This window comes from Antedon mediterranea, chromosome 6 (genome assembly GCF_964355755.1).
Source record: "Antedon mediterranea chromosome 6, ecAntMedi1.1, whole genome shotgun sequence".
Classification (NCBI taxonomy): Eukaryota; Metazoa; Echinodermata; class Crinoidea; order Comatulida; family Antedonidae; genus Antedon; species Antedon mediterranea.
The window spans coordinates 16,721,392-16,735,513 of NC_092675.1; the positions used below are offsets into that span (position 1 = coordinate 16,721,392).

The 14,122-nt window shown below is 30.9% G+C and overlaps 1 protein-coding gene across 3 annotated transcripts in view; it reads left to right on the forward strand.

Moving 5' to 3' along the window:
* Positions 1 to 13,511, forward strand: part of LOC140052598 (cAMP-dependent protein kinase catalytic subunit beta) — a 50,938-nt gene extending 37,427 nt beyond the window's left edge. For all 3 annotated transcript variants that reach the window (XM_072098237.1, XM_072098239.1, XM_072098238.1), the window contains 4 exons: positions 3,311 to 3,406; positions 4,872 to 4,994; positions 5,105 to 5,269; positions 11,462 to 13,511. In XM_072098237.1, coding sequence (XP_071954338.1) covers positions 3,311 to 3,406; positions 4,872 to 4,994; positions 5,105 to 5,269; positions 11,462 to 11,587 — 510 coding nt within the window. In that variant the 3' untranslated portion in view covers positions 11,588 to 13,511. The remainder of the gene's footprint in view (positions 1 to 3,310; positions 3,407 to 4,871; positions 4,995 to 5,104; positions 5,270 to 11,461) is intronic.
* The last annotated feature ends 611 nt before the right edge of the window (positions 13,512 to 14,122 follow it).

Genomic DNA, 14,122 nt, shown 5'->3' on the forward strand with positions numbered 1-14,122 from the left:
AATTTATTGTCATATGTACTTGTAAACATGTAAAAAAATAGACAGGCAAAAAAACTATAATATACCTTTAAAAAAAAACAACTTCTATGCCACCACACTGTGATCATAAGGTTTGGTCTTTAGTAGATGGTTACAAGGTGATGTACAATTTATCTTATTGGAAGGTCTTAAAATACGTATTTAACTGAAAATGTAGGTTGTAAAGAGATGCAATCTAGCTAGCACAACTACATAAATAATTGTCATAGTATCATAATTTATTGGTTTCTACCTACAGTTAAAACTATCATAAATTCAATAGAAGCTTGCAAATTACTGACAAAAAAAATTGTTTTTTTCCTATTGTTTAAGTCTACTTTATAGTATTATTTTTTATACTAATGTCAACCTAATCTTGTGCATAAATTCCCTGCTTAAGTTGTCATTACCATATGCATGATATTGATATAGGAAATTAAATTTTTACTAAGACTAAGTAAGAGGTTGATAACAAAATAAAGATAATTAATATTCATGAAAATGCAGTTAAAAATATATACACAATTCAATTCTTGAATATATTTATATATAATATTAATTTTATGCCACTTTTGAATGAGTAAATTCTTTCATCGCAAGCCTTAATTTTTGTGCTTTACACATATTCTATATAAATCATACATTCTTTTAAATTAGATGCTTTTAACTCAGAATTTTCTTTTAATACTTTTTGTTATATTTTACTTACTATTATACTAAATAAGAATAATTTATCCAAATTGTCAAATTAAGAAAAAGGTCTCACAAATAAAAAATAGTAAACAATGTACTTAGATTTCATTCATATATTTCCTTATAGTTGTCAGCTTTCAATGTAAATAATGAACTTTATAGCTATTAATTATTTATTTGCCGTTAGCAAATTTCCCTAGTGATTAATTGTGTTTGCTTGCATACAGGTAAACAAAAGTAAAGTGGTGTCTATTGAACATTTCTTTGCTGTTTGTAACTACTGTACAGTATTGTATGTTCTTGAAAACCTTTGCTAAGAAAATATTAATTCTGCATAAATATTTTGTAAATTACCATTTTTTTTAAAGATGTAGACATAGGATTATTTAAAAGAAAAAGCAACTAGGTATTATCATATTTATTAAAATAAAAACCATTGGTATTTATTTTAGGTAAAAACCCACAAGCATACATTAGGCACAATATTGATTTCTATTTGTATTAGAATTCATTGACTTCCATGATCTACAATTTACAAAGCATTTTGATACAATTGTTACTGCATTTTAATTTTATCAATCTTGATATAAATCGGGGGAATTGTGATTATACATGTTACCAAATTACAGCCAAAAAATTAAACGCCTCGAATAGACGTCCACTCCCCCTAAAAACTCTTGCGAATAATAAAAACCTAAGGCCTTTATTCAAATAAATTTGGTAACACGATATCGGAATACAATTTGATTGCATCGTGAGACTTCTTAGTTTGTTGAAATTTCAGAATCATTGTATTGTTTTTCTACATATGTAGACTGAATTGTAATGTAAGTAGCCATTAAATAGAGTTGTAAATGGTAGTGGCACTGTGGCTTGACATGCTTGCTTACTAATTCAAATTCTGTTGAGTTCTGATGCCCAACATTAGTGTAATACTACCCTTTAAACTTATGTTTGAAAAGCATGGGTTTCTGTAATTCTCACTTACAGTACATGCTGTGGGTTTTTCCTTATAATTCTGGCCATAAGTTGATAACATGCTGTTTCTTTTTTAATTTAATTCAACCTTTATTATGTAATTTTTTTTTTGGATAAGCTACAGTGGTATTAAAAAATGGTTTATTTTTAACGTTTTCTTTAATTAGAAAAGGGCCTTTATAATTCCTTTAATAAAACAGCATTAGTTCACAGTATGGTGATTGTCAAAATCCAGTCTATTAAAAGACATTGCATTTTAAAAACGTGTTTGTGCCTATTTTAGGTTATATCTTGATTAAGGATTTGGCTGGTTTGTGCTTGTCTATACCACATATTGTGCCATTTAAGTCTAGATTAGCAGCTTGTGGTTATTTTTAGCTCTACTTGACAGGTTGTCAGAACATTATTCTGTGAAGTATCAAGAGACATTTCCAGCGGTTTATTTTTAACAATACTCTTAAACAAAGATTTCAAATTGATGCCAGGTTTTAGTGTGACAGGAATCATGTTCAAATTAACTGCAGTTACTGTAATAATTTGTTTAATAATTTTATTGCAAAAACATTGTGATTGTAGTTTGACTCAATGTAGAAGTTATAAGGCTGCCATAGCAATAACCAGTGTGTACTGTATGATTACCCAGAAAAAGCTTGCTAGATGAACAAAATGTTACTGCAGTAACTGCAGTAGAATAATGTTTACTTGGTTCCTTTATTGCATTTGACATTTTGTTTATTGTTGAGTAAATAAAAGATTTTGTTTTCACTCTTGCAAATCTTCATTTTCGCAGAGTAGTTCAGATTTTCATTTCTGGAATAATACAATTTTGATAGTTTTATTTTAAATCATTTGTCCACAACTAAATACACGTCTCCAAATCAACATTTCAAAGATAGTTATGCATTTTATCCACCTTGTAACCATGTAAATTTGTCTAATAATATTGTCTTTATGTATTGATTTTTATTACTGCTATATTTAGGTGATCATTTAGAATAAAATGATCACCTATTGTTATTGTATGAAATCTTTAATATTATTTATTTCTTTCTGTAGAGATTTTGTGTGTCAATTATCTCAAAAAGTTAAATGTCAATAATCACAAAAATTTCACAATATCTTTCAAATACTGTAACTTAATCCTAATAAGCTTTTCAGCCAAAAAATTAGAACATGATGTGTGTCCCGTAATTTCACCTACTGTATATGCTGCACTGTATATAGATATACATTATATACTGTACATATTGTATATGGCATATAATAGGCACAACTCAGCACTATAAGCGTATAATAGGATGACATACATCAACATTTTCTGATCGTATGTTAACGTACGTGCATTTAAAAAAAAAAATTAATTTCAGTAAAATGATAAAAATAATCACCTATAATTCGTCAAAGTGACGAATTAAATTCTAGTTTCTGTATAGTGTGTGTGTAAGTAAGTATCAAGGAAAACAAATTTTATGTTCGCCTTGTTGTGGTCATGACAATAAAGATTTATCTTATCTTATTTAGCACACATTTCTATGACATTAGGGGACTTGTAATTTAATAATTAAATAATTGATTTTATTCCTAAAGAAAGAAATCATGAATTTTTAAATATTTTTTTTAGGTGACAGATTTTGGTTTTGCTAAACGCGTCAAAGGAAGGACGTGGACATTGTGCGGAACGCCAGAATACCTTGCACCTGAAATTATTCTTAGTAAGGTAAGTGCAAAACATATTTGGAAGGAAATTATTGTACTGTAAGTAACTATAGTATTAAGTAAATTTAAAGGCATACTACTACGAAGCTGTAAAGCCTAACATTTTCGCTCCCCCAAAATTTTCATGACTTTCGCGAAAATAAAGGGCGCGCGAAAATTGCAAAATTCCCAATGATATTTTTTACAGCCTACATTTAGCCTAACCTAAAAAATGAAAATAAAATGGTTACGATGAAAACATTTGAAACATCCTCGATTATTATTTATATTGTTTGTTCAGGTTCAATTAAAACATAAAAAATAAACCGACCGAAATTCAAGATTCTAGCTAGGCCTAGGCCGGCCCTACTCGGCCTGCGCTGCCTCGCTCAAACAATGATAAAATTCCTCCTCAGATCGATCGACACGCGTGGCGCCGTGGAAGGATTAATCGCTAAAATAATGTATAATGTTTGAATTGAAATAAAGAAGCTTACGTCATTTCTTGGGTAATTTTTTATGACATGTATAGTGTACTTGCTTGATGAGTCCTTTGTCCATTAAATCATATAAGTTGTAATGTGTCCATAAAGTAATTATTCTATGTGCGTAAGCCTAGCTTATGGTGTGCAAAAATACTATTGCCTCTCCTCCACCACCACGACAGAGATGCATCCCCCGGCCGGCAGGCGAGCGTTGCGTCCGTTCGTTGTTTTGTAGAAACAGCAATAATTTGGTAGAGTACATTAATCTCTATCCATTATCTGGAATTTACTCGGCGTTATTCAATTGTTGTTTGACGTTCAGCGGAGGCGAAATACATTCGGCAATTTGGTTCAACAAATTACATAAGAAACTCAAATCACGAAAATAAAAGGTCGCAAAATAGTTAAAATGATGTGAAATCGCAAAAATTTATGGCCGCAAACATTTAGGGCTTTACAGTTTAAATCTATAAAAAAAAAAGAAGAAATCAATGTAAGGTTTGTCCTCCCTTCTTTATTTGGTAAAAAAGAGCTTTTGTGTGTCCAATTTCCCCTTCCTCCAACATCCTGGATCTTATACCCCTGATGATGGGGGTATGTTAATTAATATTGTAAACCTGTTATGAACTAGTAACATTAAAGTTGGTTGATAATAATAACAAACAATATATTTGAAAGATTGTTTATTAATCTGGCAATTTTTAACTCAACAAAGGTCTAGTTTCTAGGTCAATTCTAGGTTGCTTATAGGCTTAACCTTTGAACTAACATGTTTGTGTAGAAATCTTTGTTGTTCATTGGCATATTGTTTATCAATAAACCGTTACCTTTTATGATTTGGAAGATTGCATGCATGATCATTTGTGACAAATTGTTTCAAGATAAAAATCATAACAATTACATGATCAGTTATTAATTTGGGAATTTTGAATTAAAAAGTATTAATTTAAAATTAAAATGATTTACCAATTTAAGATCTATTTGATACTTTTGTTTTTTTAGGGCTACAATAAAGCTGTTGATTGGTGGGCATTAGGTGTCCTAATCTATGAAATGGCTGCAGGCTACCCACCATTTTTTGCGGACCAGCCAATTCAGATCTATGAGAAAATTGTCTCAGGAAGGGTAAGAATTGTAGTTACATGACAATGTTATATATTTTTATTTCATTACTTATTTTCTTTCCTTTTGTATGGACCTGTGTTTACATTGATTTATTTGATCTTATCTTGTAGGTACGCTTCCCATCACATTTTACAGCCGATTTGAAAGATCTTCTACGTAACCTTCTACAAGTAGACTTGACAAAACGGTACGGAAATCTAAAGAATGGTGTGAATGATATCAAAGGGCACAAGTGGTTCAGCACTACAGACTGGATTGCAATCTACCAAAAAAGGGTGTGTAAACATACAACTTGTTTATTATATTTTTTGAATGCATTGTGTAAAGGTGAATGGGTAAAAATAAAAGGGATTGTATAGTATAATGTAATTTTAGTCTAAATAAATATATTTTTAAACACTATTCCTAAATCAGACTTTTCTGAAAACTAGACAGTTTTTTTGGGCTAGCCTAAAGGGATTTTTTTTGAGAGCCAATAATTGTGAAAAGAGATGGCCACCTGGACAGACGTAGAAGACATTTTCAGCTTTTAAAACACCTCAGTCTACCTACATCATATTTGAGGCGCTCCAGCTCAAAAGCGGCGCTGTGTCGCAATAGACCAACCTATGTAATAACTATCACAAAGTTCAATTTCAGCGAATTTGAAAAAATTTTCAATTTTATTTTTTTTACATAATATGAATTATTGATATGTGTTTTACCTACCCACGAAGTCTTATTATGAACCAATAAATATAAATGTGTTAAATTCCGTAATCTTTGAAGTGTTTCTTTTAAAATATCTGAAAACAAAAATGTACAGTGCCCGAACGACAATAAAATACTCCATTTTTCGCTAGAAGTATCATCGGCTTTCTCCTTCACAAACTCCGCCATGTTTGGTATCGGCAGAAAGCTTAGATTTTATTCTATCTAACCCTGCCCTTGATTCGTTGGATAAATATTATTCTAACCAATGAAACATCGTCTTATTGCCGTCTTGTTGTTGCTATCTTGCCCAAACAAATCTGTAAAAACTACGTTGCTGATTGGTCAATTTTCATTACATCATTACTGAGCATGCGCATTTGCTATGTTTACGCTTCGATCTGGCTACCGCGCCTGCGCGAAGTAGATCGAACAACACATGTTCCAGGGAAATTCTCACGACGAAAACATACTTTATTCATCTAGCGAGCGATAACTATTATTTATATTACTGATTTTTCGCAATACGTTCGTAATGTCTCGGAAGGACCCGCCTAAGGAAATTCTAGATGCGTTAAATGGTGCCAATGATTTTGGTTTTAATAATGAGGATGCTGAAGTAATCTCAACCAACTCATGATGACCAACTAGCTAGGGCCCTAGATAGGCCTCCTACCTCCTAGCCTAGGTCTACTACTTTTTGCTGACGATGACGAAGTGGAGAATGGCCATCCTAGGCCCGTTATCCAGAGGGTAGACGTCCTTAGATGTAATGAAATGCCTCTGTAAGTACATTTTATTTTTTCTTTTATGTAAACTGAAATCCGTCTTGTCACATTAAATGTTAAATATCACTATGAAGAAATGATATAACTTTAACTTTATATTATTAATATTACTAATACTAGGCTAGGCCTATGGTCTACTATACTAATTCAATAAATTAGTTGAGGTAAAATAAAGTCAACTCTTAGGCCTAGGCTTAGGCTAATTAAAAATGTCAATAAGCAAATTTGATTTTTACAAATACATTCATGCTTGTTTGTTAAATTAAACTGACTGTATTTGTTTTTCTTTAGTTGTGACAAAACTGCAGATTGGTGTAACATTCAAAATGATGAAGAACTGCAGAAAATCTGATCATTCAAACGCTGCAGATGTGGTAACGGACCCGACAAAAACGTTTGCTTAAAACAATTTGAGGAAGAATTTATGTACGGTGTATTACAAGGAGTATATTGATACGCCAGAACAAAGCCTACAGTTGCTCAAGAATGAAAACATACCTCCACTTATTTTACCTGAACCCATTCCATACCCTGGTTTATCATTTAAAAGGTAATCATACCTCTATGACTCGGTACGAGAGTTTTGTAAATTTGAGGCAAGGGATATTGTGTGTCCCGCTCCAAGCGAGTAGAGGTCCTGTCGCAATATATTGTTGTAGAGTTAAAAATATTGTTTAGAAATTTATTTATTTGCAATAAAATTAATATAGATTTTAAGTGACAGTTGCGGCAATTTTAACTGGTCAAATATTTTAATTTTTATTTGTTTTGTATTTATATTTTAATGTGCAATCTATTCACTTTTCTATTAAATGAAATTTTTTGATGATCATCTCATACTGGTTTAACTTTTTTAACAGGGCAATAACTTTAATAGCAATTTATTAATATACTTTTATTTATACTTTTATTTTATACTTTCACTTAATACAGTAATTCAAAAATGTGTATATAAATTTTCTCAGTGTCATGCTTTGTCGACTTTCATTTTGTTGGCATTCAGTTGAGAAAATACTGGTTTTGAAAATGATAATGTTGAAATAAATTAATGATTTTAACAACTAATGTTCTTTATTGTATTGTTATTGTGTGTGCAAAATTTCTTTAGAATCAGACAATGGGAACTTTACTGTTGCTATGGTGTTTTGACTGTCCTTTTCCAAAACCAGCACAGTTTACGCTCTGTTGATTTCAAAGTCATTTTCCTCTAAAACCTGGATTTCCTTTTAGTGAAAGTGCTGTTTAGTTTTTGGCTTATAACTTTGGATAGGTTCAACTAAATTTAATGTATGATATATCATTGTAAAGCTTAATATGCAAAGAATATGAATTTATAAAAGATAGGAATTTAAAAATTTGATCTGGATGCTGATTTTGAGCTGGAGCGCCTCATTTGTAATATTTGTTAGTTCACATTTGTTGTCATCCCTTGAACAATCCTTAATAATACTGTATATATGCCATCGTAAATTTTTTTTCCTCATAAATTCATGATGAAAATAGTAATATACCGTCGTAGTATTGTAACAAGTTAGCATCAATTTTAGACTCTTGTTTGAATATTCTATTAATATAATATGGTTCTTTCTTCTTGGCAATGCATAGAATTGCATTATTAACAATAGATTCCAGCTGCTTTTAACTATAGCCTAGTCAATGCTTTATTCATAATATAGCTGCTTTACACCATCATAACATTTAATATCATTTATAAAAAGCTATTAAATTAAGTAAAATGTTATTTTTGTACCATGTTTAGGTTGAAGCCTATTCACTACTAAAGGAAGGATGTTTAAACTTGATTTTCATTACCACCGCTCTAGATGTTATACCTTTCCCCAAAAAACCGTACTGTTTACTCTTTAGCTTCTATTTATCAAACTAATGTAGTGATATGACATCCTCATGTCCTTATATGGGCACAGTACATTTTTTTGTCACATAAAGTTTGATAGTATAGACAGCTTTACATCTCACATGTTGTTACACATCATTCAAGGAATAATCTTTAAATTTGTGTTTATATTTGTATTTCTATATTTATTTTGTTAATGTATTTTTCACAATAACTTTTTTTCCGAGTTTAATAATGATAATAATTACTGGTTGATCTTTTGCTACGTTAGTGAGAAGGGCAGAAAGGTTAGGTTTAAAACAAAGACAAATAGACGTAACCAAACCAAAGTTATGAGTAAAGAATCACTAAAAGAACTTTCCCATTCTTTCCAGTACTCTAGAAAACCATTTACTGATATTACACAATAACACTTTCTTTCTTTTTAAACTTGTGTTAACAGTGCATAGAGACTATTTGTATTTTGCCCTATACAAATTTAAAACCATTAAACAATTAACGTAATATAGAAAGAAATTTGAAAGCAGAAAGGCATTTTGTTATGCACTACTGACTGTACCTACGCAGTACCTTGCCGCCTTCCTTGTGTTTTGCCTATGAATGTAACTAACAATATAGTTTTCATTGATAGAAAGGCGAATTTGAAAGTAAAATGCCTTGTGGTTGGCATAAATGGTTTCAAAGTAACTACTAAATAGCATTTTTAATATTATATTATACTTTATTATTATTATATTTATGTTCTTTTCTTCAGATTCAAGCCCCATTCATTCCAGATTGCGGCAAAAAGCTTGGAAGTAGTAAATGCTTTATAAACTACCCAGATCAAGCACTGGCCGTGTCTAGCACACTATTATATGCTGATCAGTTCAAAGGCTTCTAGGTTTAGTCAATCTTGTCAATTCTGGTTGCAAGTATGTGAAATTCAGTTTAAAAAAAGAGATAACAGATTGACCCTTTGTAATAACAACCATTTAGATTTGTGTGCGACTCCTACATTTCAGAGAAACAAGACATTTACCTTTAATTAATCACTGTTTTTCCCCTTTTTTTATAATCAAGTTCGTTGACTGCTTAAACTTCATGTCAGAAATAATTGTACTTGTGAACTCGGGCATGATGTACTTGATTTGAATTACTAAACATTTGTGCTTTAATGTAGGCTTGTCATAGGAACAGTATCCATACATATTAACATTTGATTTTAAACATCATAATATTCTCGATAGAAGTTGAACCCCACCTGTGAAACAAACAAGTGGAAATACTGTATGCAATAACACTACAGCCAACGCTTAAAAGGCAACCTGAAGGTGTCACCTTAATGGGGTTCTACTGTGTTATATTAATAATATAAGCTATTACATTGGGATGTTGTATTAAAGGTAGTGGATGGTATGTTGAGGATAAAAGCACCCTCAAAACTTAGTATTTTTACTGTGAACTATTTTGAATTAGACTTTACTCATACAACACAAAATACAATTTTAAAAAATACAGAATTTTTAGGATAATATAAGGTAACGAAAAAGGCAATAAAAACATGAGATGAAATTCCATAATAAGTTATCAATAGAGAATCTCAACAGTTCTTTTCAGAACTAATATGCATGTTGTACCACAAACTTTATATCAACAAGTTACCAATATCAACAACAAAATCATAAAGTAAATTAGATAATAAAAAAGTAAAAATTGTCATTTTGGTTCTCAAATTCTATAATTCCAAATGATCTTTTTATATAATATTTGCCTTTAAAATATTATAATCTAAAAGTCTGTCTACACTAACACATTTTATGATGATGTCATATCACTACCATATTGCGGCATACCACTACCATACTTTTTTGTCAAACTACTTTGATAGTGTAGACAGAGCTTTAAGGATTCAATATTTTTTTGGTTTCATCATTGAAATTTATGACAGGATAAATATTTTAACTAGAGGGTACTCCGAGAGTACAAACCTCCGCCTACTGTAAAATTCCCCTACATAAAATTCCCCCCCGAACATTTTTTTTTTACATTTTTTTTTATTAGTTCTAAAGTGTAAATAGGCTAACTGCACACTACAAAGTAGTGGATGAGACTTTGGTGTAATGGTTATGTATCCAGCCTCTCACAGTTGAGGTCCCTGGTTCAAGTCCGGCTGAGGTTTTTTTTTTATTGTTTTTTTTTTTTTTTTTGTGGACCTTGATCTTTAACTCTGACCCTTCAAAATGTAACCACAATTATATGATGAGTCATTGATCATTGTGGCTAAGTTTGGTGAGAATCGGATCAAAACTGTGGTCTCTAGGCAGTAAAATGGTTTTTTGTTAGTTGTGACCTTGACCTATGACCTTTTCCCCTCAAATTCGAACTCGTCCGAGCTTTTGGGGCATAGATCATTGTGGCCAAATTTGGTGAGAATCGGATAAAAACTGTGGCCTCCAGGCTGTTCACAGACACACACACAAACATACAGGGGTGAAAACATAACCTCCTTGGCGGAGGTAATAAGCTCATATTTTGATGTGACATTTAATTGGATGTAGTTCAACAATAGTGTACTAACATTAATAGTATCAGTTCTTTCATTTACAAATCAATTTATTTTTCCATTGCAGTGTTCTGTGATTTTCATGATTGTTTCATTTTACTGATAAAGTGTATTTACCCATTTTGTTAATGCACATTTTTTTTTTTCAGTTGCTGATTTGAATGTTGTTGTACCCAATACATTTATTTTCTAGGTTCTATCCTATTTGTTCACTGCTGTGTAGTTTCAGGTGTGCCATTGTGTAATTGGCTAATTTCACTTGTTTGTGTTATTTATTTTATTCTTGAACTAGTAAGCTAAAATATTATTGGTAAGATGCACATAAACAATTTTTAAAACAAAGATCTATAAAGTTCAGTGTGTTATAGCAAAGAGGATAAATAATACTCCATGGTTGTACTTTTTTCTCGATTTTTTTCAGCAACTCTTTCACTTTGACATGTTTCTATTTGGTCAATTAACTCCCTAGATGTCTGCAACCAACTTGGAGCAGTTTAATTTATCTTGAGTTTAATTACATTGCCTCATTTGCTAGAATCAATTTTGGTTGTACAAAGGATTTAAACATTTTATTATAATCTATTTATAGGTTGAGGCTCCATTTATCCCGAAGGTAGCTGGGGCAAGCGACACAAGCAATTTTGACGACTACGAAGAGGAATCATTGGTAATCTCAAGTACAGAGAAATGCGCAAGAGAATTTGCCGATTTCTAGTAATCTGTGATATCAATTAGGCCTATGGTCTCTCAATATAAATGTAACAACAGTTAGTGGGTATTAGCTGACTGGCCTGCAAAGCACACAGCATTCAGTATAATACAGCTTTGTTAGATTTGATGAGTGACATGTTTGCCATTCAGACATAATCACATACTGTAAAACATCGAAAGTAAGCCCAGTGGTCTACGATGGAACCCATCAAATGTTTAGAAGTAGAGAAAGAATGTTAAAGCTTAATTTTAAATTAACTTTTCATTGTGGTAGAACTACTTTATGGATAATAAAGTATAAACCATCATATCAACTGAATAAATAACACTTTAAGGAATCAAATGTTTGTATTTCACGATTAATAATACGTCGATTTACATCTTAATGTTCGTAAATAACTGAGGGTTTATTTCGAGGTTTTACAGTAGTTAACATGCTGTGGTGCAGATCACTTAATTTGTTATTTTTTTGTATTTAGAATTTTCATATTAAATTGAAAAAATAAATATTTTTTAAAAGATATGTTTAATTTTTTTTAATCCATAAAAACAACTCAAACGTTATTTGGCAATGATTTTTAGATTACCTTTGTACAAACAGTTGCCATTTTGTTGCTTTGGTAATTATTTAGTCTGTTTTATCCATAATATTGTACAATGCTTAGATCTTCAAAAACTTTGCTTTCTTTCATTGTTTGATCGATGTATTCTGGCAAAATGTTTAACAACGTAGAGAGACATATTGTGCATTAAATATTGGGAACACTTGCCATAGGTTAGGAGTACAGTGCAACTGAAACATGTAAAGAAGCGTGGACAAATACAGAGAGCTACACGCCATATTATTTCACAAGATTTTGTTATGCTATGTGGTGTATTCAATGTATCATTTGTCTATAACATATCAGGTGAAACCAGACATTTATCTTGTTCTGTAACATGTTCATTTCTACAAAATTGAAGAGCTAAGTGATAGTGATATCCAGTAATAATATTGATTTCTGAACTGGGCATAATAAATCCCTGGGATTATCCCAGGGATTTTACACTTGACAGTCAATGAACCTGTGTATGTTTTACGTATAAAGTGTCTCAAAATTATTACTGTGTCTGCAAGATTGTTAATTTGTGGCAATCTGTGAATGGGGGATGTCTGGTTCCATCAGGAATATGTTTTTGTAAACGATAATAATTTCACTTTGTTCCTGGCAGTATATCATTCATACAAATGTGTAAGCTAAGTCATGGAGTCGTTTTGAGAATTATAACTCCATCCTTAAATGATGTTTGTTTTCAAAATGTGCTTTGTCAGCCTTTATATCCAAAGAAATCCCCTAAATACTGATAGCCACCTTGTGAGCGGTTGTCTAACCTGTTTAGGTCACTGTACTTCCAACATATTTAGCACATGCCATCACAACAAGTAGTTACATACATGCTATATTATGTTTGTTTATAAAATGTATATATTACTACTGTATATACATAAATAGTACAGTAATTTATATACTGTACAAAGTACATATAAATGTGAGTGTACAATGTATTTGCTAAACAATTAATGTACAGTAGATATTGATGTAACACCCAATTCCAAAGATACCTAACGATAGCATTCAGTCATTCATATTTTGAAATTTAAATTTATATAATTGGTAAACAAATGTTTTCATTATTTTTTAAACATGAATTGTTTTCTCTCATAACACTTAAATACTAACTACCTTGTTTATAAATACAATTATATTAAAGTAGTTACTGATTTGTATTCACTTTCTGGAAAGTTTATTATAAATATTACATTTAATATATTTATATTGCAGTTCACATATTGTTTCAAGTTGTTCAAAAACTTAATATAATACAATTCTTTCATCTCAAATATGAATTAGCTGGATTCTAATCTAATATTTTGTTGATAAGTTATCTGTGTAAGACATGCTTCAGCTCATCATCTGTGTCTACTTGTGTGTCCCTATAACCCGTACCATTTTTACTTGCGTTAATTCATAATTACCTCAAATGAATTCCTTAATAGAAAGCTTTATTTTTTTTAATACAGTACCGGTATATCTCATTTGATATGATTTTTATATGTCCCTCCGTAAAGATGAAGTTTTCCAACGTGAAGAGTCAAATTATTATTAAAAAAAACTGAATTAATATATGTGCTGAAAAACCAACTGTATGCCTTTCTATAAATTTGTACATAACTAATATACATATAGAAAAACTGGTTGGTGGGCATTTTCAGGGTGTTTTACAGTCATGTAGATGGTGTTGTTTTTTGAATGGTCAAAATGCAAATAGTGAATGAACGAACGAATGAGTGCAACAAGTATTACATGGATCACATTATTATTATTATAAGACATGCTTATAGCCAATGTTAAAAATAAATGCTCAGTCCTTTACAATGTGTGTGATAATAAAACACATGTGTTAAATGTATGTTTTGTAGTAAACATGTATTGTATCCACAATAGCTTTTAGTTACAATATGTGATGTGGTATTAGTACTAATTGGAAGGGTCAAGGG